Raw genomic sequence first — 25,511 nt, 5'->3', positions numbered from 1 at the left:
ACTTTATAAGCAAAAGAAAACAAACAAACGAAAAAGGTCATACAAATAGCTCTTGAATTAGGAGCAAGAGACAAGAAAGACTTTACAGGCTGACAGTATGTTTTCACAGTTTTCCATCAGACACTAGCGTATAAAGATTTCATCTATACAGTTAAAAAAAAATAATGAAAATAATCAAATTTGATTCAAACACTAATTCGGGTGCATCTTTTTTTTGGTATCTGATGATAAGCTCTATTGAAGTAAATGATTCATGTGAATACAGGAGACATGCTAATGTTTAACACTATTCAGCTCATAATAAAATTGTCAGGTATCCTTCCTGAGCTTTTCCGAAGCTCTAGCATTTGTCTATGAGTTGCTTGTGTCTCAAAGTGCTGAGTGGATCTGCACACAGCTGTGCTTGCTTTATAGATTTAGGTCTGTACACCAAGGAATCATGTTTGCTTCTCTTGTTCCAGGAGAAGCCAATGTATTAATATACTTGCTAACATACACAAAGCAATCACACTTAGGTATGCTTCAGACATTCAAGGAAACTACTTCCCATTATAATCTAGAGAAATTTCAAACAAGCTTTGAAGAAATCTTGTTTCTTAAGAAACACTTCATACTGCTTAATTACAATTTAAAAGTTTAACATGATACTGTATAACTTAGAAGCCAACAGAAAGAAAGAGTTGATTTTGTAGCTTCTTATATAAAAACTAAACAAATTAGCAACTGCCCCAACTGGTTCGGAGCAGCCTCTCTGAACACGATCCATATAATCGTCTCAAAAAGGCAGCAGACTGGCTACTTCTGCACCAGCCTGATTTGTAGGAGGTCTATCGGCACCGCTCGTTGCTGTTTCTTATGTAGCAGAAGCTGCCCCTGCATCAGCAGTAGGTAGCTAATCTTCTCACAATTTAAGTCATAATTATCAACTCAGCAATGAGTTAAGATGAGGGATTGGAGACTGTGCAGATGCAAGTGAACAGGTTTTGATTACATTTGATGTGTGTGCATTCTGTCAAGTCCAAACCATGGTTTGGTTTTAGTGTAGTAGATTAGAAGGTCAAATGTTAAAAACAGAAGATGAACAGATGCAAATCACAATTTAAAACTAAAATATTTTAGTTAAGCCTTTAGAGACACAACTGTACAGTCAAGAGAAAGTAAAAAAAACCCAAGTCAGTTAACAGAGGAAATAGACGTAGGCATGGAAAAAGGAAATTACAGCAATTCTTATGGCTTAGATTATGATGTACAAAAAATTGTTGAAAGGTGCAGAACAGTCAGCGAGGGCTGAATTTCAGTCAGAATAAAGAGGGTTATTGAACAGGTTTCTTTCTATTTGTTGTAAGTACGCTGAAACAGAACAATTTCTACCTATGGCGGTAGCCAATTAAGAGAAGGAAATGGTAGGAAAAAGTAAGTCTGTGGTCTGAAACCCCTCAAAAGAATGGGAAACTGCAGCGGGTTCACAGGAGACATGGGAGTGAAAAACAGTCTAGGTAGCTTGTATCCAAGATCCTATTGATACTGCACAACATTTAGATAAATAAAATAGAATAATCCCACATCTGTATGATTTATATGATGGAGTAAGAGCTACTTAAATGACTGATGATTCAAAACAAGACTATAAATAGGAAACTATCACGTGGCTGAGTTTGGAAGAGTTTTCTCTATGCAAAAATGTTTGCCTACCTTATTTAAAAAAAAAAAAGGCACAAAATTTTTAATTGATATAATCTTTTCTTCATCTGAATTTTTTAAGGGAGGTAATTACAGAATCAGAGAAGTCACATTTACAGAGTGAGCACATTAGAGTGATGGAGTGATAAATGGAAATTACAGAAATAACATACACCACAGGTGTTCTTTGAGAACGAAAGAATACTTGCTTATTGCTTCTTTGTGTTTGATGCTCACACAACTACTACTGGAATACTATGTCCAGTTCTTAGTCCAGAAATGCAACATTAAATACAACAAGGGTTCAGAAAACAGGAACAGTTAAGGCTAAAAAACATGATTTAAAGTTAAATTGGAGAAGATGAATCTACTGTGATAGTTAAACATAAAGCTAAGACTGTAAATATCTATTAAAGCGGAACAATTTCATAGAGCAGCATTCTGTAGGGAGTTGAAATACTTATGTCCTGGATTCGGCTGGGAGAGTTAATTTTCTTCCCAGCAGCTGGTATAGTGCCGTGTTTTGGATTTAGGATGAGAATAATGTTTTAGTTGTTGCCAAACAATGTTTACGTTAAGTCAAGGACTTTTCAGCTTCTCATACTGCCCTGCCAGCGAGTAGGTTCGGGATGCACAAGAAGTTGGGAGGGGACACAGCCAGGACAGCCGACCCAAACTGGCCAAAGGGATATTCCATACCAGACAATGTCATGCTCAGTATATAAACTAGGGGGAAAGGTGGCCAGGGACTGCTGCTTGGGAACTGGCTAGGCAGCAGTCGGAGGGTGGTGAGCCAACCGCATTGTGCATCATTTGTATATTCTTTTATCATTATTATTATTATTTTCCCTTCCTTTTCTGTCCTATTAAACTGTCTTTATCTCAACCCATGAATTTTACTTTTTTTTTCACCCCCTGTTCTCTCCCCTATCCCACTGGGGGTGGGAGGAGTGAGTGAATGGCTGTGTGGTGTTTAGCTGCCTGGCAGGTTAAACCACAACAAATTAATAAGAATAGTATGAATGAAATATGAAAATGTATACATAAGTACGAGATGAAGTGACGTAGCCACAGAGCACCATAAGTGTGATTTCATTCAAACAAGAAGGGAAACAAACTCACCTGAAGATGTCAGGGAGAGGGAGAAAAAGACCAGAGACACAAAATATCCAGACAAGGAAAACAAGAGAACCATGGAACGTGGAACTTTTACTTCAGACATATGAAGTGTGAGGAAGAAGTTCAAAACCAGAATCCAATTCTCTACTGTGTGGTAGGTAAGTCTAAAATCAATTCACTACTGCTCATCAAGAACCACCCCCCAGCCTCCCTCAGCAATGAGGACTCAACAGCTGGCAACCCTTGATTTCTGTGCCATATACAAGAGATCCCGGTCTAATAACGTGCACGCATTTCAGCGCTTGTGAGTGTGTGGATGTGACCGGAAAAAAAATTTATGAGAAAATTAGTATAAATCAAATAAACTAGCTGAGAGATTTCCAGTAATATACTATATTTCAACAAAATACCAATACTGTTTCCAACACTTCAATTCAGCAGACAAAGGAATCCTTGGATCCAATAGCTACACAGTGAAGCTGGATAAGACTCAATCAATAAGTTGCTAAAGGTTAGCAGCTGTAGCAGTCAATGATTGGAACAAATTAAGAGATGTTTTAGTTCATAATTAGAACAGTTAAAAAGCAAATTGAATGCTTTTTTCCAAAATATATATAGTTAAACTAAACTAGAACATCTAAACAACAGTGTGTCTTTTCAGCTGGCATTAAATCAAAGCAACATTATTCAGGGTACTTGCCACATAGAGTTGTTTCCACATCGTTCCCCAGTCTCTTAAAGTTGATGTCATTTCTGTAATAACAGAATCTTCTGTTGGAATAACCATTTCAAATTGTCTGTAACATGCAGAAGAACACATGATATTACACAAGCTTTACAAATCCCATTATAGTTACTAATATAAAGACTTCCTCCTGCCAACAGTGATGTCTATCAACCTACTCCTTCAGACCATGACACTTTCTGTTTGTATATTTCATTTAATCCCTATGGAAAAGTCTTGGATGAAAATAATTTAATCCCCGTGGAAAGTCTTGGTCCTAGAGAAGTCAAGGTGAGTTTTTTACTATGAGATAACCATGTCAAAAACTACTTTCATAGCAGAGTAATTCCCACAGTTTCCAAAGGGATCTTGCTACTTTATCTTAGACTCCAAACCGGTGATTTTTGCCACTCTATTTTACATCTCTGTGTATAGAAATATGACAGAAAATGTCATTGCTTCAACTGAAAGAGGATATAAAAAAATCAAAAGAAAACTAGTACAGTATGAGTGAGTTCTTTCCTCTTTGATGCTGGCCAAGAAAAGGCTGGGTTGGCTTTGTCAACCCCAAACTCTCTACCAACACCACCAATTTACATACCATCACCACCACTTCGTTCTCACACACAGTACATTTCAAAGCTTTGCATTCATGCCTCAATTACTTTTCTCACAATATCATTTCCCCTCTTATCTAGTTAACATAACAATGTGACATCCCCTGGCCATGATGTGCTGTAGGGCACATGGCCTGAATAGCAAACAAAGAAAAAGGAAAATGAAGGCAATAAAGATTGAATTCCCTGAAAATACTGTCATGGTGTCCGCTAACAAAAATTATTCCATCTTTAAGCTTTGTTTTAGCGTGATGGTTTACAAAATTTTATTTCACTGAACCTTCAGTTTTATCTACAACCACTTTTAAAGGAGAAAGGATCCTAGGGCATCACAAACCACATGTGGCTCGAACTCCATAGCAAACAACAGACTGTTTTACAGTAATGTGGAGCCATTTTCACCTGCGGGAATGAGACTTTTTGTTTTTTCAAATATGATAACAGTCTTCATGATTATTTTTGCTCCTCATGAAACATGGACCTTTGAGTCACTCACTCATGCTCTCAAAATAAAGGTCACCTACACCTGACATTTAGGCCTCCATCTATTATGGTAAGAAATGTTTTTGCCTAAACAGGTTTCAAACTGTTATGTATCAGGTCTATTAATAAATCTAAATAAATAATACAGTGTGAATGATGTCAAATTAAGTCAAACATTGTAATTAACTGTGTTGAACTAAGGTCACTGAAAACCAAAAACGTTTTAAAAGTGATACTGTCAAGTTAAGTATTATACCTACAAAAAATAAAAATCAATTTTTCTTTTAGTTAGAACATTTGAGTTCCTAAACAAAATTTTAAAACTTATTTCAACCAATTGTTCTGTTTTTTATTAACTCTTCTAAAAATTAAAAGAGATCAGTTGTAAAAAATAAATATTGGCTTTCATCACCTGAAGAAAAGAAGTAAAGGAAAACACACCTCCATTCATTTCCAGGTTTGGTGAAATCTTTTGCCATTGAACTGATACATTATTTTACCATTATTTTTTTTTTGTAAAATGCCAGCTGTTTGCAATGGTACAGCTGCTGTCCTCAAAGAAAACAACTAATCTTAAACAGCAGGTTAATAGCCAGCTTCTGTACAGAATAACTTCTTCTAATTAAGGCAATGCCTTTTTGAAGCCAAACTTAACAACAGGAAGTGAAAACAGGCAATTATTTCCTCTTTCCTCTAGACAATACAGACTGATATTCCCCATCGTGCTCTGTGTCTTTTCAGAATATGTCACTCCAATTTTATGACCATGCAGAAGTATCAGGTTAGCTAAGGACAACCATTTCAAGTCCTGTGGCAGTAAGCTGAATTTAAGATATTATAACATAATAAAATCACCGCTTTACCTTATAAGCAAAAGATTTTGGGTACAAGTAAATGACCGTGCATGTTTAAATACTTGAATCCAGAATGTTTCACCTACCCTTTGTTCTTAACACACGCATTTTTCAAGTGAATGTAGTTGGATGGAAATATGCCCTGAAAAATAAAATAGTTTAGGTAAAAACAAAAACCTCCCCTTACATGAGTTTGGAGTACCATTTAGTTCTATTTAATACGCAAATGTGTGCTGAATTAGAAGTTAATCATAATTATGGTTTCCATACATAGTTTACCATATCAAAATAACTACTAACAAACATGCACAAAAAAAGAACGCAATATATATTCAGTATAGATCTAAAGGAAACTAAAATGCCACATGCAGTAGTTTTAATCCCTCATTACTTCAGAAAATTAGAAGATAAACATGTGTCAAACATGTAGACAATTGCTTGAGAGCTGACTTATCCTAGAGGTTTTATTAATTATTCCCACCTTGACCAGAAATGGACCAACTCTAAGGGGTAACATCTTACCAACATCATCTTAAAAATAGTATCTTCAGATAGGGATTCTCAAAATAAAGCAAAATAACTGAAGTTAACAGAGTTCAATAAAAATAAAGTTAATAAAGAAAGTAAAAATGAAGTCTTAGTTGGTGGCTACTATGCCCTGCAGTGCATGGGAAAGGTGTGGTAGATGCCTACCAAAGAGCCTCAGTGTCCTGACAGGAGTGGTTGTTTTCTAGTTATTTAATGGCTCTCCACTGTTCTTGTGAAGGCACCGCATTGTTGCAGCAGTCATACTGCTCTTACAGCACACTAACCTTCGTAAATCAGAACAATAAGCAAAATGAAGCAACTCGGCTTCAAGCTACTGGCTGGGAACATAATATACTACAGCTCTTTACATAATGCAGTGAGGGAAAACACATATATGTTCTCCTTTATACACACAGCTGCTTACAGCTTTCCTTTGTGATGATGGTGCCCCCTTTTCTTTTAACACAAGCAGATGTTAGACCTTTGACAAAAACGCATCTACTGTGTAGAGCCAACTGCCCTTGTGAATGCTGCTACTGCTCAGTACTGTAAAGTAGTTCAGGAGAGCATCTCCCAAGGACAGTAAGATGTACAGCCTTGCACTTGTAACGACATGCCAGGAAGCAGGATGGCTGCATATGCACGCTTACTGCAGACCAGCTGTCACACGTAATTTCTTTGAGTGTCAAACCTGGCAGAATAACAAGGGAAGAATCTTGACAGAGCAATAGTAATAACAAGCAGAGTTACAAGGTGCTCTTATTATTTTACTTTTGGAGAGACTCCCTTCAAAAACCTAATTCAGAAAACTGTTTGCATTCACACTAGGAAAGCAGAAAATATATATCTCATTTCTTCACACATCAAGTCATGTTTAGAAAACCTATTCATAACTTCTGTCAACACGTTTGACAGACCACAAAGCAAGACTGACAGCAAGCATGTGGTGAGAATTGCAACAAAAGACACAGAAGATGCAATAACAAATCCCAACTGCTTATGTCTTATAAATCAAATTGCAGTATATATCAATGAGGTCAAAGTAGTAAACATCAGATTAGACTCTGTTGCTAAATTTATTGTTGACATTGACCTTCCATACAAAGCAAAGGAAATTTATGTGAGCAGAGACTGCAGACCTAGGCAGAAAAGGCCAACGACTTATGATGTGAGCCCCTAGAAACTTTTGATATTAATGCATATGTGCCCTATTTTGCAACTGAAGAGGCTTGGAAACGAAGGGAGAAAAAAAAAAAAAAAAGAGCGAAGCTTACAATGCAGGCTAAAGGAGCAACAGATGAGTTAAGATCTTTCTTCAATGGCTTTAATAAGAATAAAACCATTAGTACTGTATTGAAAAAAAAAAGGAAACCTTGAAATGGTTTCCCATATGAAAAAACAAAATCTTTACAGCCACAGAGGCTAGTCAGCAGGAGAGATTAAGAAAATAGAAAGACAAATAAGATAGGTAATGCTTAAACATATTCAACATGAACAAATATTGAAACATGAATTTCATAATATTTTATGTATGAAGGCGGAAAAAATAAATAAATCAGTGAAGTATGGTTTAGAGTATTACCAGCTAGACTACTATGGAAATCAAAAAATGAAGTGAACCATATATTTTACATGACAATACATATCTTTTATTCAACTGATACAATGCATGTGGCTCCTATAAACTGTCTCCACTGCCTGCTCTAAATTAATTCATCACATCAAGAAATATAGGCACAGCCTAACCAACTTTTCCAACAGTATTTACAATTTGTATTCTCATTAGTCTTTTCCTTTCAACTTAGCTTCCTCTGAGTTCACAATTTAAAAATCAGAAATAAAAGATCATTCACCAGAGCCTCAGATTTGTAAAGAGTAACATTCTAATACACAGGAGCATTTCAGAAGTGTAATCCATGTCCAAATCTAATTAAAGCGATATCAATAATATACTTAACACTAAGCTCTAGTTTTCTTTTAAGAGTAAATATCATAGACTTACATGGAGACTATAAATTTTTAAAAAGTAAACACATGTTTTTGCCAAAGAATGCAAAACTGCAATTGACCTTTACCTTAACATTGGGGTTTTTTAAGGCAAATCCTCGGTACCATCCTGTGAAGAAAGAACATTTTGCTTTTTAAAGTATGCAAATCATTTCCATCTGTAAAACAGATTTCATCTTTTGGACAGATATGACAATTACACTGTGCTGTCAGACTGCACTCATTTAAAAGACTTTCCATACAATGAAAGGTATTACGTTTAAACCAGTTCATATTCAGATGACTTAATTCACACATTTTTGGGAATTACTCTTTAACCCTGTATCCCCAAATATTTCTAACAATGTAATCCAGGTATATTTTATGCTAGACACCACACCACATAAAAGGGAACTGTTCACTGTAAATATTTACAAATAATTTTTGGACTTCATGTTCTAAATCTATCAATCACATTACTGTACAAAATTCATAATATACCTGATTGAAAAGAACAGATCCTATCCCTTTTGTAAGAAAATTTCTTATGAGACTATCAGTATATAATCCTGATATGAAATCAAAAAATACCTATGCAATCCTAAATGATCAAAAAATCATGTGGACAGATAAGCCTTAGGTAACGTATTACAGAGGCAGATTATGGAAAAAAAATGCAACTTCATTTCTTTTACACTAGTAATGGACATTTGCTAAAAACATATTAACATTCTCTACCTCAGAACAGAGGCAGAAAAGAACTTTTATACTGCTTTAAGATTTACACTTCTGACTTTGAATTCATTTGAAAGGGTCTTGATGGCAGCCAGGCTTCCCTTGGAAATACCAAGAAAGCAGAAGAATCAAAATGAGAACTTCTTGCTGTTTTAACTGTTACAATCTGTGAATGTTTATTAAACTGAGAGATTAAATAAAAAGAATGAACTGCAAATTAATTATTATAGGGATTAGAGCTCATTGGAATTGTAAAAAAAAATTAAGAGGCTAGAAAGCATTATATTATTGACTTCAAAAATGTGTTAATTTAAGAAAATAAATTACTAGTAGAGAGGTTCAAATCAATGGTATACAGTAGTTCATTATCACTGGAATTCCAGCCTGTGAACTCACCATCACATTTCTCTAATATCTGAACGGTGTCTCCAATCTCCAGTGACAGGCCATGTGGAACTGTCCCTCGAAAACCAGCTATTACTGAAAAAGACAGTAAATTCCACTTATTTATACCATTCAAATAGAAATTCTTATTCCTCTTGTTAACAAAAATAGTATATTAACAGGAGGAGTTAAGTGTTAGAACGAATAGGCTTACTGAAATTTAACAATCTGTAGAAAGAAGCAGAGGTTAAGTCACTTTTATAAGCAGAAAATTTAAAACACAGGACTTGGGAAAAACCCAAAACACTTACAAACTTACTATACAGGAATGGAAAGCTTGTGCTTGAGAACACTGTTAGCTAGACTGTAACTACCCTGGCAGGACAGAAACTGTTCTATTCCAAATGCTCACACTAACACATATCAGACCTCAGAAGTTTGCAAGCTGAAAGTGCCAGTATTTTTGTTGCCATCTATACCATCCACACACCGCAAAAGAAAAACCTTGTTTCACATTTGCTTAATGGATGCTATAGACTCAACACTCCATATAATCCCAAATGTGAGGAAATGGTTAGGAGGTGGAGACCAGTAAAGCGTGCCGTTCACTAAAATTAGTTCAGTGCACACACGGTCTCCCCTGCAGCCTCCCCGAAGCCAGTGAAGCCCAGGCCATGAGCTCAGGCTGGGACAAGAGCTACAGAAATGGGCTTCCCTCGCTGGAGATAAAACATGCCTCAGAAACCAAACGTCCACCAGAGCGGTAATGTTCCCAAATACTTACAATGGTCAAATTTTAAGTCTTACATTGTTAGAGCTAAAAAAATAGCCAGCTATTTATTTCACTCAGAACCAAAATATAATACTCAAAACCACTCAGGCTGAAAGAGTTGGGGTTGTTCAGCCTGGAGAGGAGAAGACTCCAGGGAGACCTTATTGCGGCCTTTCAGTACTTAAAGGAGGCCTACAGGAAAGATGGGGACAAACTTTTTAGCAGGGCCTGTTGCGATAGGACAAGGGCTAATGGCTTTAAACTAAAAGAGGGAAGATTTAGACTAGATAAAAGGAAGAAATTTTTTACATAGTGGTGGTGAAACACTGGAACAGGTTGCCCAGAGAGAATGGTAAATGCCCCATCTCTGGAAACATCCCTCCGAGCAATCTGATCTAGTTGAAGATGTCCCTGATTATTGCAGGGGGGTTGGACTAGATGACTTTTAAAGGTCCGTTCCAACCCAAACTATTCCATGATTCTATGAAAACGCTCATTCCTAAAAATGCTAAAAAATCCATTAACATGATAGATAGCAATTCAGCTATTCAACCTTGTGCTTACTGTATTTGAAATTCTGAATTAAAATATTGCCTAATTTAGGCCATGAGACCAAGCAATAGTGATTTTGATTCTCTGTATTGTAATATTCTTTTGGAGCTTAATTTTGAAGTTGAAGAGGATAATCAATATCAGCTGGGCATGATGCACAAAATTACTTAGTGGTTTAACAGCAGTCTTGCTGCTATCAAATATCTATCCATCTAGACAGGAAAACCCAAATCTCACAGCAAAGTAAAAAATCCACCAACTCGGAGGCATAAGAAAAAATCTTCACATTTAAAAGCCAAAAGAAACCCTATGGGTGCAGATATGCATACAAAGCAAGTACTCTTCCAAAGGACCTGCAAGATTTTGAGTCACAAAAATAGATTTTAGCGTCTCTTGCCTGATGTCAGAGGTCTCCCTGCCCCCGGCAGAGAACACGCTCTAACACAATATAACCTGTCATCCACTGCCTGTGCTTGTCACATTGTTCGTCAAAGGCAGCAGGAGAGATTAGCTATCAGCAACCACGAAAACTGTAAATTCATTTGCGAATCTTTGCATAAAGTTGCAGATTTTAAGAGTAAACCAATAGGATATGGTTTATACTACAGGATGGCATGTACAAAGATGTACAAAAAGTACATTTTTGCCAAGTCCTTCTTCAAAATCTGAAGGTTTCAAAACTCATTACGTTCAATCATCACTTCAATCATCTCAGTCATCACTGTGCGTAACCCACAGTCTTTATTTATCCCCTTAAAAAAAGCGTGTGCGATTATGTGCCTGGTCAGTCCCTGAGAGTTTGATGCAACATGTGACTAGCATTTGTAGCATTAAGCTCCTGTGCCCACCCGCCTTCCGCCCCCGCCAAGTCATACGCATTGAATCAATCTCTATTCAGTTTGGTGCTCCTCCTACTCTCCAATGTATTTACACAGAAGTAAAATATCCTGCAATAAGCACACCAACCATGATCAAGTACACCATTTTTAAAGTGTCTGTTGCAAGACAGCATTTTTACATTGAAAAAGTTTCTCTAAGAGTTGAAAAATGAGAATTTTTCAATTAATTCTTCTACAAAGATCTAAAAATGAAAACAGCTTATTAATGATAAAGACATTAGAATAAAACCACCCCACCCCAAATATCAAGATAGTGTGTATTTAAGTTCCTCTGTAGCATCTGAATGACAGATGTCATTCTAGTCACCTAACTTACATGAAACAAAAGTAAATGTTGAAGCCTGACAAAATACCACATACGTACAGCCACCAAAAAAAAGTTAAAGAGCTAGCACACAAAACCAAACCAAACCCTTATGTTATTACACTTGTGAGATGTCTTATTTTTAAACTCCATGTTATAAAGAGAATGACAGTCATTTTCTCCTTAAGAGCCAATATATCCTGTCACATTGTTATGATCAAACTTTGCCGTGACATTCAGTTTTTATTACTTAGTAGATCTGTTAAAGATCTTTTTTAAGAGAAGTTTCAAAAAAAAAAAAAAAACTTTTAGGACAAAAAAAGACTGAAATCTGATACAGTGCAGAAAATAGCTAGAATTCGTTTTAGAGCACTTACAGGGTAAAAAAAAAAAATTCTACCTTGAAATATCTTCTAGAAAGATGGCCTGCAGAGTACCAGAAAAAGAAAGAAAGAAATGAGGGCATCACCTGTACCACTGAGCCAGCACATTCACCTGATTGACTTGCAAAACTCTGTCTGGATTCTTGCAGAGGTCTCGCAGTGAGGTCAGGCTCAAAACAGACAGCCCACGGTCTTCAGCAATGCCACTCAAAACAAAAGAAAGTGTACTGCAGAGCAGCAGATAACTTAATGCAAAGCACAGGAATTCACAGATAAATTTATCACACAAATGTTTACTCAGCTACTTTTCTACTAATCAAGTCACGTTACAGATTTGGGACTGAGACAGTAGGTGGCTATTCATGTCTTTTTAGTTTATCTGTGGGGAAGAAACATAAGTAGACTACAGGGAGCTTAACAAAGTTGTGGAAGGAGGTAGTTACAGTTCCACCAGAGAAGATCCCAGGGTTCAAGCGACCTAAGACGCAGGGTTCTTAACCAAGCCATGACACAAATTTGATGGACTAAACTCTCTTGCCCTTTCCTCCAATGACCATATTGTTCTGCCACACTTTGCAGATGCTCATTAATTCTTTCTCCTAGCAGTAGTAAATGTATAATTAATCACTCTGTGGTGACTGTGGTTTAAGGTGTTCTTAACCTAACTCTAGAGCAGTACACACCTATCATACTCACAGAACTGGACTTTTGATATATACAGCATTCACTGAGGCCTGTGTATCAAATATGCACCATTTTCATTGGTGTGATTATCACCTTCTCTCACTTCCATTGCAACTGGACAGCAGAGACCTTAGAAAAGGAGGCCGGACAGCAAAAAAGAAGTCTACTCTGAATATAGCTCACCTACCAATATCTGCAGTCTTTGCAGATGTGATGTCCACATGCATACCCCCAGGAAGCTAAGTATCAAAAGCACTTACATCTAGATACACTTTTTCATCACTGTAGCACCTGAAGGTCATATAAATGTCCTGTTTGTGTTTCAAGCACAGGCATAGCTGTTGATGCCCTCTTCAATGACCTCTCAGCCACAGGAGAAATGTGGAACTCCACAATAAAAGTTTGTAGGAGGATATACTCTCAGAAGCGGTTTAGAAACTGAGTTCAAATACAGCAGCTGGCTGGCATTATTAAATATTTTCTTGCTGCCAAAGGGCACTCAGAGGATAAGAAAGCAAGACAACAACACAGGACACAAAAACCCAATCCATACAGAAGGTGAAAACATATGGTGAAAACTAGAGTGACATGCAATATTAAAGCAGCTTTGGGTTTAATGCCAACCTTAAAATTTCTAGAGGGTATCGCAGGTGCAGTGAATCCCCAGCTATGAAGCAACCCATTTCTGTGAGAACTATGGAGAGGTAATCAGAAAGAGAAAACTTGTTATCTCATATGGGTTCAAGTTACCCGTCTATGATTAACTGCTAAAATTAATCAAGAGTGCTAGTATTTTCTTAATTTTCTTCTTGTATATTTCAATAGAACAGAGTCAGTCCAATCAAGAATGTGACATAAGACCCTACAAGGCATCTTTATGTGTTTCACAAAGTTTTTCACTACAAGGACCTGTGTGAGTAATTGCAAAGAGGTTTCCAATCCTTAACTTCATATGAGACCACCACTGCTATTAGCAAAAAGAAGAGAGGGAATAATCTGACAGAGCTCTTGCGTTCAGCTTCTCAAAAGAAATTTCATCTTTCTGCTCTTAACCTAAATCACTGCCTGTCTGTGCTCACTGTTGGACAGTTTTACACGCGCAAGTGCCTGGCCTATAAAACGATCAATCCAAGAACAAGCTCTTAATTAAAGCCAAAACTAAGGTTTTTGGTACAGGAACTCACCTTCTGCTCATCTACAGCATGGACAGCATTGCTGTTCTAAAAAATACTACAGGATTCTTTTTCTACTTGCAACTAACGCATTCAAATCTTACATGTCAGTGTTACAAAGATGCATTTGAGACTCACCAAGAGAGTGCTGGGTTTCACGGCTGGTTTAACTTTTTGTTTAGAAGATGAAACAATCTCCCCACAAAGGGTGTAATGTGAAATGGTGCTCAAGATGCTCCCCCCATCGAGTTAAAATTAAGCTCAACATGACAAAGGGAGACATGGACTACACTGCAGCTCCTGGCTGAGCAGCAGGATGTACACCCTCACATATGAAGGAATCCATAGCAGTAGGGACAACATCTACAGCAACTACCAATACTTCAAAAATGAGCATTTGTACTCAACAGCAGACTCAAGTTTCACATAATAAAAAACAGTCATTCAACTGAAGAAAGGGGGGAAGTGGGGGAAGGATGGGGGTTAGAAAAATTTAAATTACTTTAATAATGACTTTAGTAATTACTTGTCCATATTGTGCATGCTAAATGCTGGAGTTAAAAATAAGACTCCAGTTCAATACTCTAAGTCGTGATGCCCCAACTATCAGAGACAGAATATGAACCACACAGAATGTAGTAAAACCACACCGGAAAATAACAGATTAGGAGGGTGGGAACGCTGTGTCAGAGGGACTGATTTGGACAGGGAGCAAGATGCTCTGATAGAAAAGGAATTGTTAGCTGGTAACAGGGGTGGGTGGCCCACTTCAAAGTTTTGCGCAAGGTTAAATTCTTAAATTTTTTACGCCTGAAATAACTGGAGATCTGCACATAAGAACTAACGAGGCAGACATTGTTGTTCCTTTCCTCCTAATAGATGACAAGAAGCTATTATTGATTCCAGATATTATCTGCTATAATTGAAATCAGGTCCTCTTGGTGGCAAAAGCAATTTTTGAAGTTTTTATTCCAGACTTGAAGTGCCATTCTTTCACCAGATTAAGAGTTTCAAGTACAACCATCTCAAGGGGTTTCTTTTATATTCAACAGTTGATAAAAATCATCATAAAAGCTGTAATAAATGAAATTGGGGAGCTTCTAATGTTAAAAAGACAGCTTTGAGTTTAGTTAGAATAATACAATAGATCCATACTGGGAACAGTGCTGTTCAACATCTTCATCAATGACACAGACAGTGGGATCGAGTGCACCCTCAGCAAGTTTGCAGACGACACCAAGCTAAGTGGTGCAATCGATGTGCCAGAGGGACAGGATGTCATACAGAGGGACCTGGACAAGCTAGAGACGTGGGCCTGAGCAAACCTTATGAAGTTCAACAAGGCCAAGTGCAAGGTCCTACACTTGGGTCGGGGCAGTCCTCATTATCAATACAGGCTGGGGGATGATGTGATAGAGGGCAGCCCTGTGGAAAAGGATTTGGGGGTACTGGTGGATGAAAAGCTGGACATGAGCCAACAATGTGCACTCGCAGCCCAGAAGGCCAACTGTACCCTGGGCTGCATCAAAAGAAGCATGGCCAGCAGGTCAAGGGAGGTGATTCTGCCCCTCTACTCTGCTCTGGTGAGACCCCACCTGGGGTACTGCATCCAGCTCTGGAGCCCTCAGCACAGGAAAGACATAGACCTGTTGGAGCGGGTCCGGAGGAGGGCCACAAAAATGATGAGAGGGCTGGAGCACCTCTCCTATGAGGAAAGGGCTGAGAGAGTTGGGGTTGTTCAGCCTGGAGAAGAGAAGGCTCCAGGAAGACCTTATAGCGGCCTTCCAGTATCTGAAGGGGGCCTATAAGAAAGCTGGGGAGGGGCTGTTTGCAAGGGCATGTAGCAATAGGACGAGGGGCAATGGCTTTAAACTAGAGCAGGGTAGGTTTAGATCAGACATTAGGATGAAGTTCTTTACAATGAGGGTGGTGAGACACTGGAACAGGTTGCCCAGAGAGGTGGTGGAGGCCCCACATCCCTGGAGACATTCAAGGCCAGGCTTGATCAGGCTCTGAGCAACCTGATCTAGTTGAAGATGCCCCTGCTTACTGCAGGGGGCTTGGACTAGGTGACCTTTAAAGGTCCCTTCCAACCTAACAGATTCTATGATTCTATGAATAATTTACTGTTGCATATTTTCTTTATGATGGAAAATTGAGCTTGTTTTTATGCAGTTTTTTAGCTGATGAGTAATGATGTATATATATTACCATTGAGGAAGACTCTGATTCAGTGGTCTTTATTGCAGAAATGTAAAAAACTATCCTTTGATATGTACTTATGAATAGTAAATACAACAGACATCTGGCACTGTAAGCAGATGCAGAAAATGCAACATTAGAGAGAGCACATCAGGACAGCCACTACAAAAAAATATTCATAATCACACCAACAGCTCTACCCAGGATACTGTTTGCAACCTATTTTCTGAAGCTACTGAGCACTGGCAAGCAAGGCAACTATCCAGTGGTACAGCGCTCAGTGTTTTGTGGCACAGGGATGTCCTGAGACAGACATGGTATTTCTGTGTTAAATAATATTAATGGACTTTTCTTCTATGATTTTGCCTAACCAGGCTTGACATGCATCATAATGTCAGTGTCCAAACTTGCAGTAAGCTTTCCAGTTTAAATATGCTTCATGGAAAAAAAGTCTTCCATTTGTTTTACAGTGCCACTTAAAATTTAATTTCATGTCCCCTTGTTCTTCTGGGAAAGTTTGAATAAGCAATCTCTTGTCACCCTCTCTGCACCTTAGCTGTACCTTTTCCACGATGAAGCTTTTTGTCTTCAAAAGAAGCTGAAGAACCTTTTTAGATTTCTAAATAGGCAGGATTTTTTTTAGAAGTGTAAACACACACAGGCGTACACTTTGCTAATGCAGAATGGCCAAAGCCTACTGTACAAGGCCATCACGTGCACTGAGCTTTGCCTAGATATGAATTGATCCGGATGGAGTGACACGACAGCATAGCTACACGCTCATGCTTCTAATACACGAGTTAACTCGGGCATCTGTTCAGTAATGCATTGCGCTGCCTACAGATACCCTAGGAGGCTTGCTGCAAACCAAAAACAAGCTAATGAAGACAGAGACAGAAAAGTAGGGGAGAGGGGGATCAATCTAATCTCCTTTCAATAAACACAATATATATGAATGTTAGTTTCAATAACAGAAGTGATCCTTAAATCTCTCGCAGATTACTGAGGATAAACACTGTCAAATTTATATTGAAATGAAACAACGTGAGTTCTCTTGCCTGTATATGTATGCGTACGTACACCACAATTAAAAGGATCAAATGCATAGCTCAGATGATGACAGTTCAGGACTCCTGAGCCACATGTGGCTTTTAAACATTTCAAGTGCTGCTCATGTGCAGCAGTGAATTGTTCTTAAGAGATGAATGCTCATGTGGAATTTTCCTAATAAGAACATTTATTGAACAGCTATTCATGAAAATACCTCAAGGCACTTCAAAAATAATAAAAAAATTTTGTGTGAATGTCCAAACTTTGAGAATACTATATGAAGTAGAAAACTTATATACAACTGTTCTTCAGTTGTCTGAAAAACAAAACAAAACAAAACCATCCGAAACTGCTAAAAGCACCAGCTACCTATACAGATAAGGCAAATGCCGCAAGTCTGAAATACATAAAGGACACACAGCTGCAGCAGAATGTATTCCCTCCTGTGCTGGTCTCAACATTTGAATTCAGCAAGGTAATCGCTTTCAAATCCCCGATCACAATGCTGCCAAAACCCATAGGGCTATTCTAACATAGATAATCAGTTTAGTGTGACTCTCTCAACATTTGTCAAGCTCTCCTCATCCTGCATCTCAGCTACAGGCAGGAACCTTAGTATCTCCTTGATAGCTTGATTGGTTCCCCCAACACCTGTGAACATATTTGCTAACTCTTTCTTTTGGGTACCCTACTTATTAAGCACTATATCTTAGGAAAAAGTACTAAATTAACAAGTGATGGCTTCCTGGGGCACCTATTTGCTGTTGAGAATGGACGCAAATCTAGAACACCAAAACAGGAATAATTCAGTATGTACCACCAGGGTCCCTGTCCTTGCAGATATGAGATTTCACTAATTGTTTTTCTTCTATCAAATAGCTAGCTAAGCCCTCTATATTTCTTGAACTCCTGCTGCATCTTGTTATGTCTACATCTTGCCCCTGATGCAACTTCCTGATCTGCATTAGTTCTGGAACCAGGAATTTAAAAGTAAAAAGAAAATAAAACAAACAGGTCTTTACAAGTCTAGAAAATCTAGTACACCTGAGAGTCTGCAAAGAGATGATACAGCTCCTCCCTATGAATTTGATCAGGAGTCTCCTTCTCTAGAGAGAAGGAATGTCAATGTAAAACCCGTCAGGGGCATCATGGCAGAAGGTGAGGTGGACTCAGTACAATCAGGTATAGATTTCATGCATTCAATCAAAATATAATAAAGGAAGTCATCTACATCCAGTTCAACCAGCTCGTCTCACTTACAGTTCTCTAAAGGAGAGCTACACATGCAGTACCAATGTCGTAGGACTGCCATCTTGAACAGTAAATGTGGATTAAGTGTCATTTTCCTTCATTACTTGGAAACAGCATTAGCTTACAAATCCAGCTAATAGAAAGGAGAAAGTGGAAAAAAGTAGATTATGTTAAGATGACATTATCTATGAGAACAACCTTCTTTAGTTAAAAATAACTGTGTTATTCACTATGACTTTTATTAAGACTAAGTATTTCCCGAGTTCTAAGCATTTTCAAACTTTGTTAACTAATTGCCTTAATTTTTAATAGCATGATCAAGGAAAAGAGTTATTGCTATTTAACTTTAACTGGAAACAAATCTTCAGATTTCGTTGATAGCATTTGGGGAACCAAAGTTTCTGATTAAAATAAAATAAACCACCAGGGGTTTTTGTAACTTCCTGTAAGTGTCAGGTGTGGTAAAAAAAGGAGGTTAACGTATTCACCGCACAAGTGCATTATCTGAGGTCCATCGAAGCAAACAAAGCCCTGTGATTGCAGATATCAGGCTATCATGACAACTCTTCACTGCATTTTGGACCTCATTAAAGCATGAGGGAGTGCTCACCAAAACCTCCAAAAAGTTAAATTTAAGAGACACAAAGTTCTATATGATTTCGAACCCAGATCCATGGTGATACTTTTGTATATGCCGGAAGATTTGGTGGCTATCTGTCACATCTCAGCATAAATTTAATATGAAAACTTGATGCCTCACATAGTTTTAGACACAGGAGATATCTCCCAGAAAACACTTAACTGTTTTCAGAATAACAAGAAGGTTTTAAAGTAAGCCTTGAATAGATGAGTACATCCTTACAATTTAATGCTGACTTAATGCAAGAACGCTGGGTATGGTCCAAATTCTAATGACCACACATTTCCCTATTCTCCTCTTTCTTCCCCAAAAGCGTTATAACACAACATGCTGCTCCGAACTTGGGGGCTATAATTTCACAGCCTTTAAACGAACGGCAAGTAGCACCATGCAAACCCAACCTCAGAAGAGCTGTAGTCTTGTGAGCTGTAAAAAAAACCAAGACCAGTGTGCACGCTGCAGCATTACTCCTCACCAACTACCTGAGCCACCCAAGGGGAACACTGTTAGACAACAACAGTACAGTAGCTGAGAAACTCCATGTGGTTGGTATCAAAAAGTTTGGCAAATGAGACTGGTTTCCCCTTAATATTTCACTGTTCACTCCCATTCAAGTAATAAATAGCATTCAAGGAAGCCAAGAAAAGCAGAGCACATGTTTTCTTCACTAATACAAAAGAGAGAGCACCCATCTTCTACAGTAATATTTTTCTAAAAGACAAGTCCATCAAATGACATTATAGAGGAAACACTATCCAGTTTTCTTCTATTTCCTTTGGAAGAGCAGAGTTTAACTCTGTACTTGACCTGCCATCTGTGGAAGACAATAAAAAGTATCACTGGAAAACCAGTGGAACTTAAACACACAAACACAAAAATACAACAAAAAATAATAAAATCAACACACCCTGCAATTTTCAATGCCATTGCTTTTCAGCTTGTCTGGTATCGTTACATGTTATATGAGTTTTAGCCTCCTGGTAATCTGTATTTCTCAGACATTCAAGCATTTCATTATAAATGTAAGTATTTTCATTTTACCACTAAGAGTTCTGTTTATTTTGACTCTAACCTACCTGCAACGTTCTCTCTAGCATTTTATAACTCAAGAAATTATTCTGCTTTTGTAAGCTATGAGCCTTAACCACATTGCTACTTACAATGCACATTTATTAAATGTCAATTTTTTGCTGCACATCAAAAGTTATTGCAATATGGTTTAAATCATGAGTAATCATTTCTTCAGTAATGAAACAAAAACCCTACCAACTTATGCAATAAGCAAATTGTGCAATTTAGCTCACATTAAAAATAAACTGTAATTGTGAGCTCCTGTAGCCTGTCCTACAGGTCAGCCAATTCTATGTAGATAGGAACTCAGTATCAGAAAACCTCTTGAAAGACGGGACAGTTAGGCAAAGTGTGGAATTAAGTGCAACTATGGAAGACAATGATTACAAATCACTTACAAGTAACCTGGCACATGTTTTTTATCTTAAATGAGGCAGAACTTTCTTCATCTAGTGTAACTGAGAGGCGCTTCAAATGTACTGGAATACAGCTATCAGCACTTAGTAAAGCAAAACTGCTTTCTCTTGTGAAAATCCTCAGAGACTGCTGAACGCAAGTTTAACACGTCCCACTCCGGCTTTAAGCTGGTTTACTAGGTTTAATGGTTGAAAATAACCACTGCACTTTTCAGCCTGATTTCAATAGTTGAGCCAGCAGAATTCAGTGTATTTATTCAGTGTAGCCTGCAGAGTTCCATCACTAATCCATAATGTCAGTGAAGTTAAAACTTCAGGGATATTTAACATAATCCCACAAGTATCTTAAAATGTATGACCAAACAGAAATGTAACAAGCACATACACTTTTTTTCCTAATCAAAGCTTTGAAAAATAAAAACGAACAACTACCTGGATGTGTACTTTTTAACAGTATCTCTGTGGTGTTACAGTGCACTTTCACAAGAGCGAGTGTAAGATCCTCTTGAAAAATCAGAACCTTCACATTCTGCTCATGCTTGCTTAGGAACTGTGCCTGTTACTCCAAAATCAAGGATGAAGAGAGTTTAGGTTCAGTTGGTGACTGCTTATAAGAGCACGAGAAAAATGTATCCAAAAAGTATATGCAATTAGGATAATGAATTTTGCTGAGAAGTGGGGTGTTGTTCCGGTTGATGTAATGGGGGGAAGGAAGTGTATAAGCAAACTGTCCTCTTTAAATGTTTGTATTACGATTCATTGCTGCATCTGAACATTTATCTTTTTATATATGAGTACTTCAAGAGACAAGACAATTTTGGGGGGTTTTAACACATGGGGAGAGTCCCTAAAAATAACTGCCATTGTAACAGTTCTCTCCTTACCCCTTCTTCTAGATTTAGCACAGAAGCCTAGGAATACGCTTGGGAGAACACAGGTCCAGGAAAGCATGGAAAACGGTGATGTATTTCTGAGATATTAGAGAAATTAGTACTGGGAGACACACGTTATCATCCTGCACCATTAAATGCTTCCTGAGTGAAAATAATCAAGGTCTTGACAAGCAGCTGGGCAGTCCCAGGCAAACCAGACACAGGTAAAACACAAGAACACAAAACACAAGAAGTAAAAACTCCATATCGTAAGTAAGAAACATGAGCAGAGATGGGTAAAAAGACTTATATCGGCCCAGTGTCTGCCAGCAGGCTAGGAACAAAGCTGAAATAAGCTAACTCAAATCAAGCAGATTTGCAAACTATCCGCTTGGCCACTGTCCACATCATTAAGCCACATTATGTGCCTGTTTTGCAGTGAACTGAGGTACAAAACTTACAGACTTAAATGAAAAAAAAACGCCAAACTTCACTTGAAAGGGGCAAGGACGAGGCAGGGAATGAAGGGAAATGGAAGTCAAGGCAAATCCAGCAGCAAAGCAGAGCCTCCTCCCGGGGTGCTGCTGCTCTGGAAGGCACTGCTCCTAGGGCTAGACATGGCCACAGTGCCACAATTCATCAAGAGGCCCATCACATCATATCACACACAGCTGATATAATTATTACACTAAGTTAAAATCATTCATTTTCTTAATTTTTTTTCCCCCTATAATTAATAGCCTTCTGGGGATACAGTTAGAATAACAGAGGCTTCATGGGATTTATCCATGATCTGCAGTAAGGAGTGGACAAAGTTATATTTTCCTCCCATACTTGAAAAGCCCTTCTGAAACAAGAATATGGAACTCAAGCAGAAGACCCCTTGCAAAAACAGATTCTAGGAATAAGTAAATTTTACGCAAATGAGCATTTACTAAGTGATAAACTATGGTGGTCATACCTTTGGTTGTTATGCAGATGGTTAAACAAATTATTTGGTCAAGCAGAGGAGTATGAATGGATTTTTTCCATTGCACAGCCATTACAAATTTTAACATCTGCCTTCAGATATTAGTTCCAAATTTATTGGTCTTTTTGCTTTTTATTGGAACATCCTTAGAAAGGGCATATGAATTAAGAAACTAATTGGCAGGAATAAATCACTCAGACCTCACTATTGTCGATTTTAAAAACCAAAACAATAATTACGTATGCTACTGTACCATAAAGTATCTTGTCAGTGTCCTGCAGTTAATGCAAAAAATTGCACTTTCCACAAAGAAAGTAAAGACAAATTGTTGCAAATTACCCTGGGAATTCCTTATATGAGGTTTTCCTCTCTGGTATGAATGCTAACATCTCAGAAAGCAATTTATTCCTCAAATAAATGTTGATAAAAATAATTTACCACAATTAAATACCCAGTTTTCTTCTTTCAAAGACCAAATCGCAGCTGTAGGTGCTTCAGGAAGAAAGCAGTACTGCCCAACAGCAATAAGAGTGGCTTAGGAATCCACTAGGCAAAAAAAACAAGTGAAGAAACCACGGTTCCCACCAGTCTAGCCTAAGAAAAAAATTCTTTCAGAGTCTGGCAGTAATGTTACCCATAGAAGCAGGAACAAGACACACCAAGCAGATAAGTCAGAGATTTTATATGCATCAAAAGGACCACCTCTAGCCTATCCTGTGCTGTATCTCAAAGGCCACTGCTTCAGATAACGGCTGTAGCTGCCACCATGACAATAACCAAGCAAACAAAAACCCTGCAGTTAAGGTATAAGGAAAACTCCGCTTAAACAGAGCTGGCTTATGGCAAGTGGCACATGAAAAACAATGTTCAAATCTCCAAAGCATATATAAAACCAATTGCCGCAGTATTCAGAAGTTCTGCCACTACCAGATTCCATGGCGAAGCCCTCGCTTGCACAAAATTCTCTTCCACATTTTTGGAATAAATGTAACAAGAAGGAAGGCTCATCAGAGGCATGCATCATCTTCCACTACAGTAAAGAACTGAGCTTGGAAAAGACGTCTGACAAGATATACAGAGGTATGCAAATCAGAAACTCCATGGGAAATGAACATGGAATTATTGTCCCCTTCTCCTCAAAACATAAAAACTGCACAGAATTAATGGTATGGCAGCAGGTTTGAAATGAATCAAATAATATTTTCACAAAGGCACAATGAAGTTACAGAACATCATTGCCACAGAATGCTGTGAAGGTCAAAAATAGAAGTTTTAAAAAGGGGTTACAGATACAGGAAGGCTTAAGTACAACAATCCTAATGCACCCTTTGGCTTTGGAAGTCTCTAAAAACTATGGTTAAATCTACTTTCCTCATTTCTTACATGCTTTCCCAATAGAGGATTAATGGACAGGCAAGAGGCATCTGTAGCTTGATCCAGGTTGGCAGTTGTTCAGTTCCTATACTCCACCAAGCAGTTTCTGATATCAGCTTCAGCTTAAGTAGCAATATACAGGTGTTGAAAATCAGTAAATTAGATGATCAGTAGACTGCAAGGATGTTTTTAAAATTGAGTGAAACAAGCCCTCAGGACTGATAAAATCAACATCATGCAGCATGTCTAATATATGGAGATTTCTTCTTTTTAAATGAAAGATACTAAAGAGTATCAGCTGCTGAGAGCCAAGCCAAATGCTGAATCTGAAGATGGCTAAGCGCAAACATACTTAAAAACAACAGTAAGTTTCCTTAGATTTATCTGTCTTTAAAACAAATGTATGAATTCTGCATTATTCCCCTTTCCTCTCTCAAAAAATCATTTGCCTGCGACGTCCAAATGTAAGTAGTTGAGACATCAACTCAAATATAGAATCACTGGGAGCACCACACAGGAATAAACACTGTTTGGGATTTGATTCAGGAGCAGGTCTTGATCCGAATCCTAACCCTGCGTGCTAATCAAAACTATTACAGGTGTGTAAATGATCGGTAACACTCTTAGCCTGTAGTGGGTTTATTCTCCCTAACAACAAATTGAAGAGACCAAATCAGAGAAAAATGACATTTTATGGGGTAGGAAAGTATTTGCAACCCAGTACACAGTTAAACTTGGGGAGGCAGAGGACAGTAAGAGGCATACCAAGGCTTGCAACATTGCTTCTAACTTTCTTAAACAATTTAAATATAGTCCACTCAACTCAGTTATAAAAAATATGCAGTTTATTAACTCTAAAATTACCAACCTAATTAAAAGGAATTGCTTTTCCACTTCAGTAGGATTATCTGAAAGGTCAGCCCACACCCAACTGCTGGGCTTGCTCTGAAATTCTTTCGTTCCAACCAGCAGCAATGTTAATGGCTATGATAATTACACTCATTGGTGGTTTGGTTACTTGTTGCGCCAGAAAGAGATACCATTATGTGACCAACATAATCCTACCTAATCCTTGAAGTCTTGCATGTAAACCCCTCAAGTGTCACAGAAAGGAAGTTACATATGAGCGAAATCAGTGAAGTAGTGTGTTGTGGCTTTTCATACTTGTTTTCTAAAACGTACGGAAATTAGATGATTTTATGCTTTCATTCTCCAAGAGAACTTGAGGTGTCATGTGAGCTAAAACAGAATATTCTTGTTCAAGTACATCCTGTGGAATTTGCAGTCTTTATATTTCAGCTGGATTAGACATGAGAAGAGACAAACTATGAATTTTATGTAGAAATACCCCTACCAACACTTCACCTTTTCTGAAAAAAAAATTTAGTGTGCTGACTATAAAATTACATTTGTTTATTTTCATCTGCTCTACCGTTTCTATTTTACCTTTTCAGTTCCTTCCCCTCCTTTTTTTCTTTTTAAGGACTGAAATAACCACCAACATTGGCACATAGCAAGAAACAGCCAGTAAAAGGAGCAATCAGCGATGGGTGAATTAAAAGTTAAACTGAAGAGATCGTTAGTTTGTGCCTTTGTAAAAGCAGCACAGTAGTACTCAGGACACAGAAGGGGCCTGATGGGATGCGTGGACATTGGCCTCCGTAACACCAAAATACGAAACTGATTAATGGAATTATTGTAATGTAGGGCAAGTGCATGCCAAATCAAGACTAAAATATCATCTTAATGATTCAACCTTGCAACTTGCTTTGCCCAGGTAGGCTTTTGA

At 37.9% G+C, this 25,511-nt stretch overlaps 1 protein-coding gene across 4 annotated transcripts in view; it reads right to left on the bottom strand.

The window, feature by feature from the left end:
• Positions 1-25,511, bottom strand: part of DOCK4 (dedicator of cytokinesis 4) — a 254,830-nt gene that overhangs the window by 157,848 nt on the left and 71,471 nt on the right. For all 4 annotated transcript variants that reach the window (XM_074607063.1, XM_074607144.1, XM_074606881.1 and 1 more), the window contains exons 2-5: positions 9,123-9,206; positions 8,081-8,121; positions 5,564-5,619; positions 3,500-3,596 (exon numbers count right to left, since the gene is read on the bottom strand). In XM_074607063.1, coding sequence (XP_074463164.1) covers positions 3,500-3,596; positions 5,564-5,619; positions 8,081-8,121; positions 9,123-9,206 — 278 coding nt within the window. The remainder of the gene's footprint in view (positions 1-3,499; positions 3,597-5,563; positions 5,620-8,080; positions 8,122-9,122; positions 9,207-25,511) is intronic.

Source organism: Larus michahellis, chromosome 1 (genome assembly GCF_964199755.1).
Source record: "Larus michahellis chromosome 1, bLarMic1.1, whole genome shotgun sequence".
In the NCBI taxonomy this organism is placed as follows: Eukaryota; Metazoa; Chordata; class Aves; order Charadriiformes; family Laridae; genus Larus; species Larus michahellis.
Note: the sequence above shows the minus strand (reverse complement) of the source record. Positions and strands in the feature narration are given on the sequence as shown.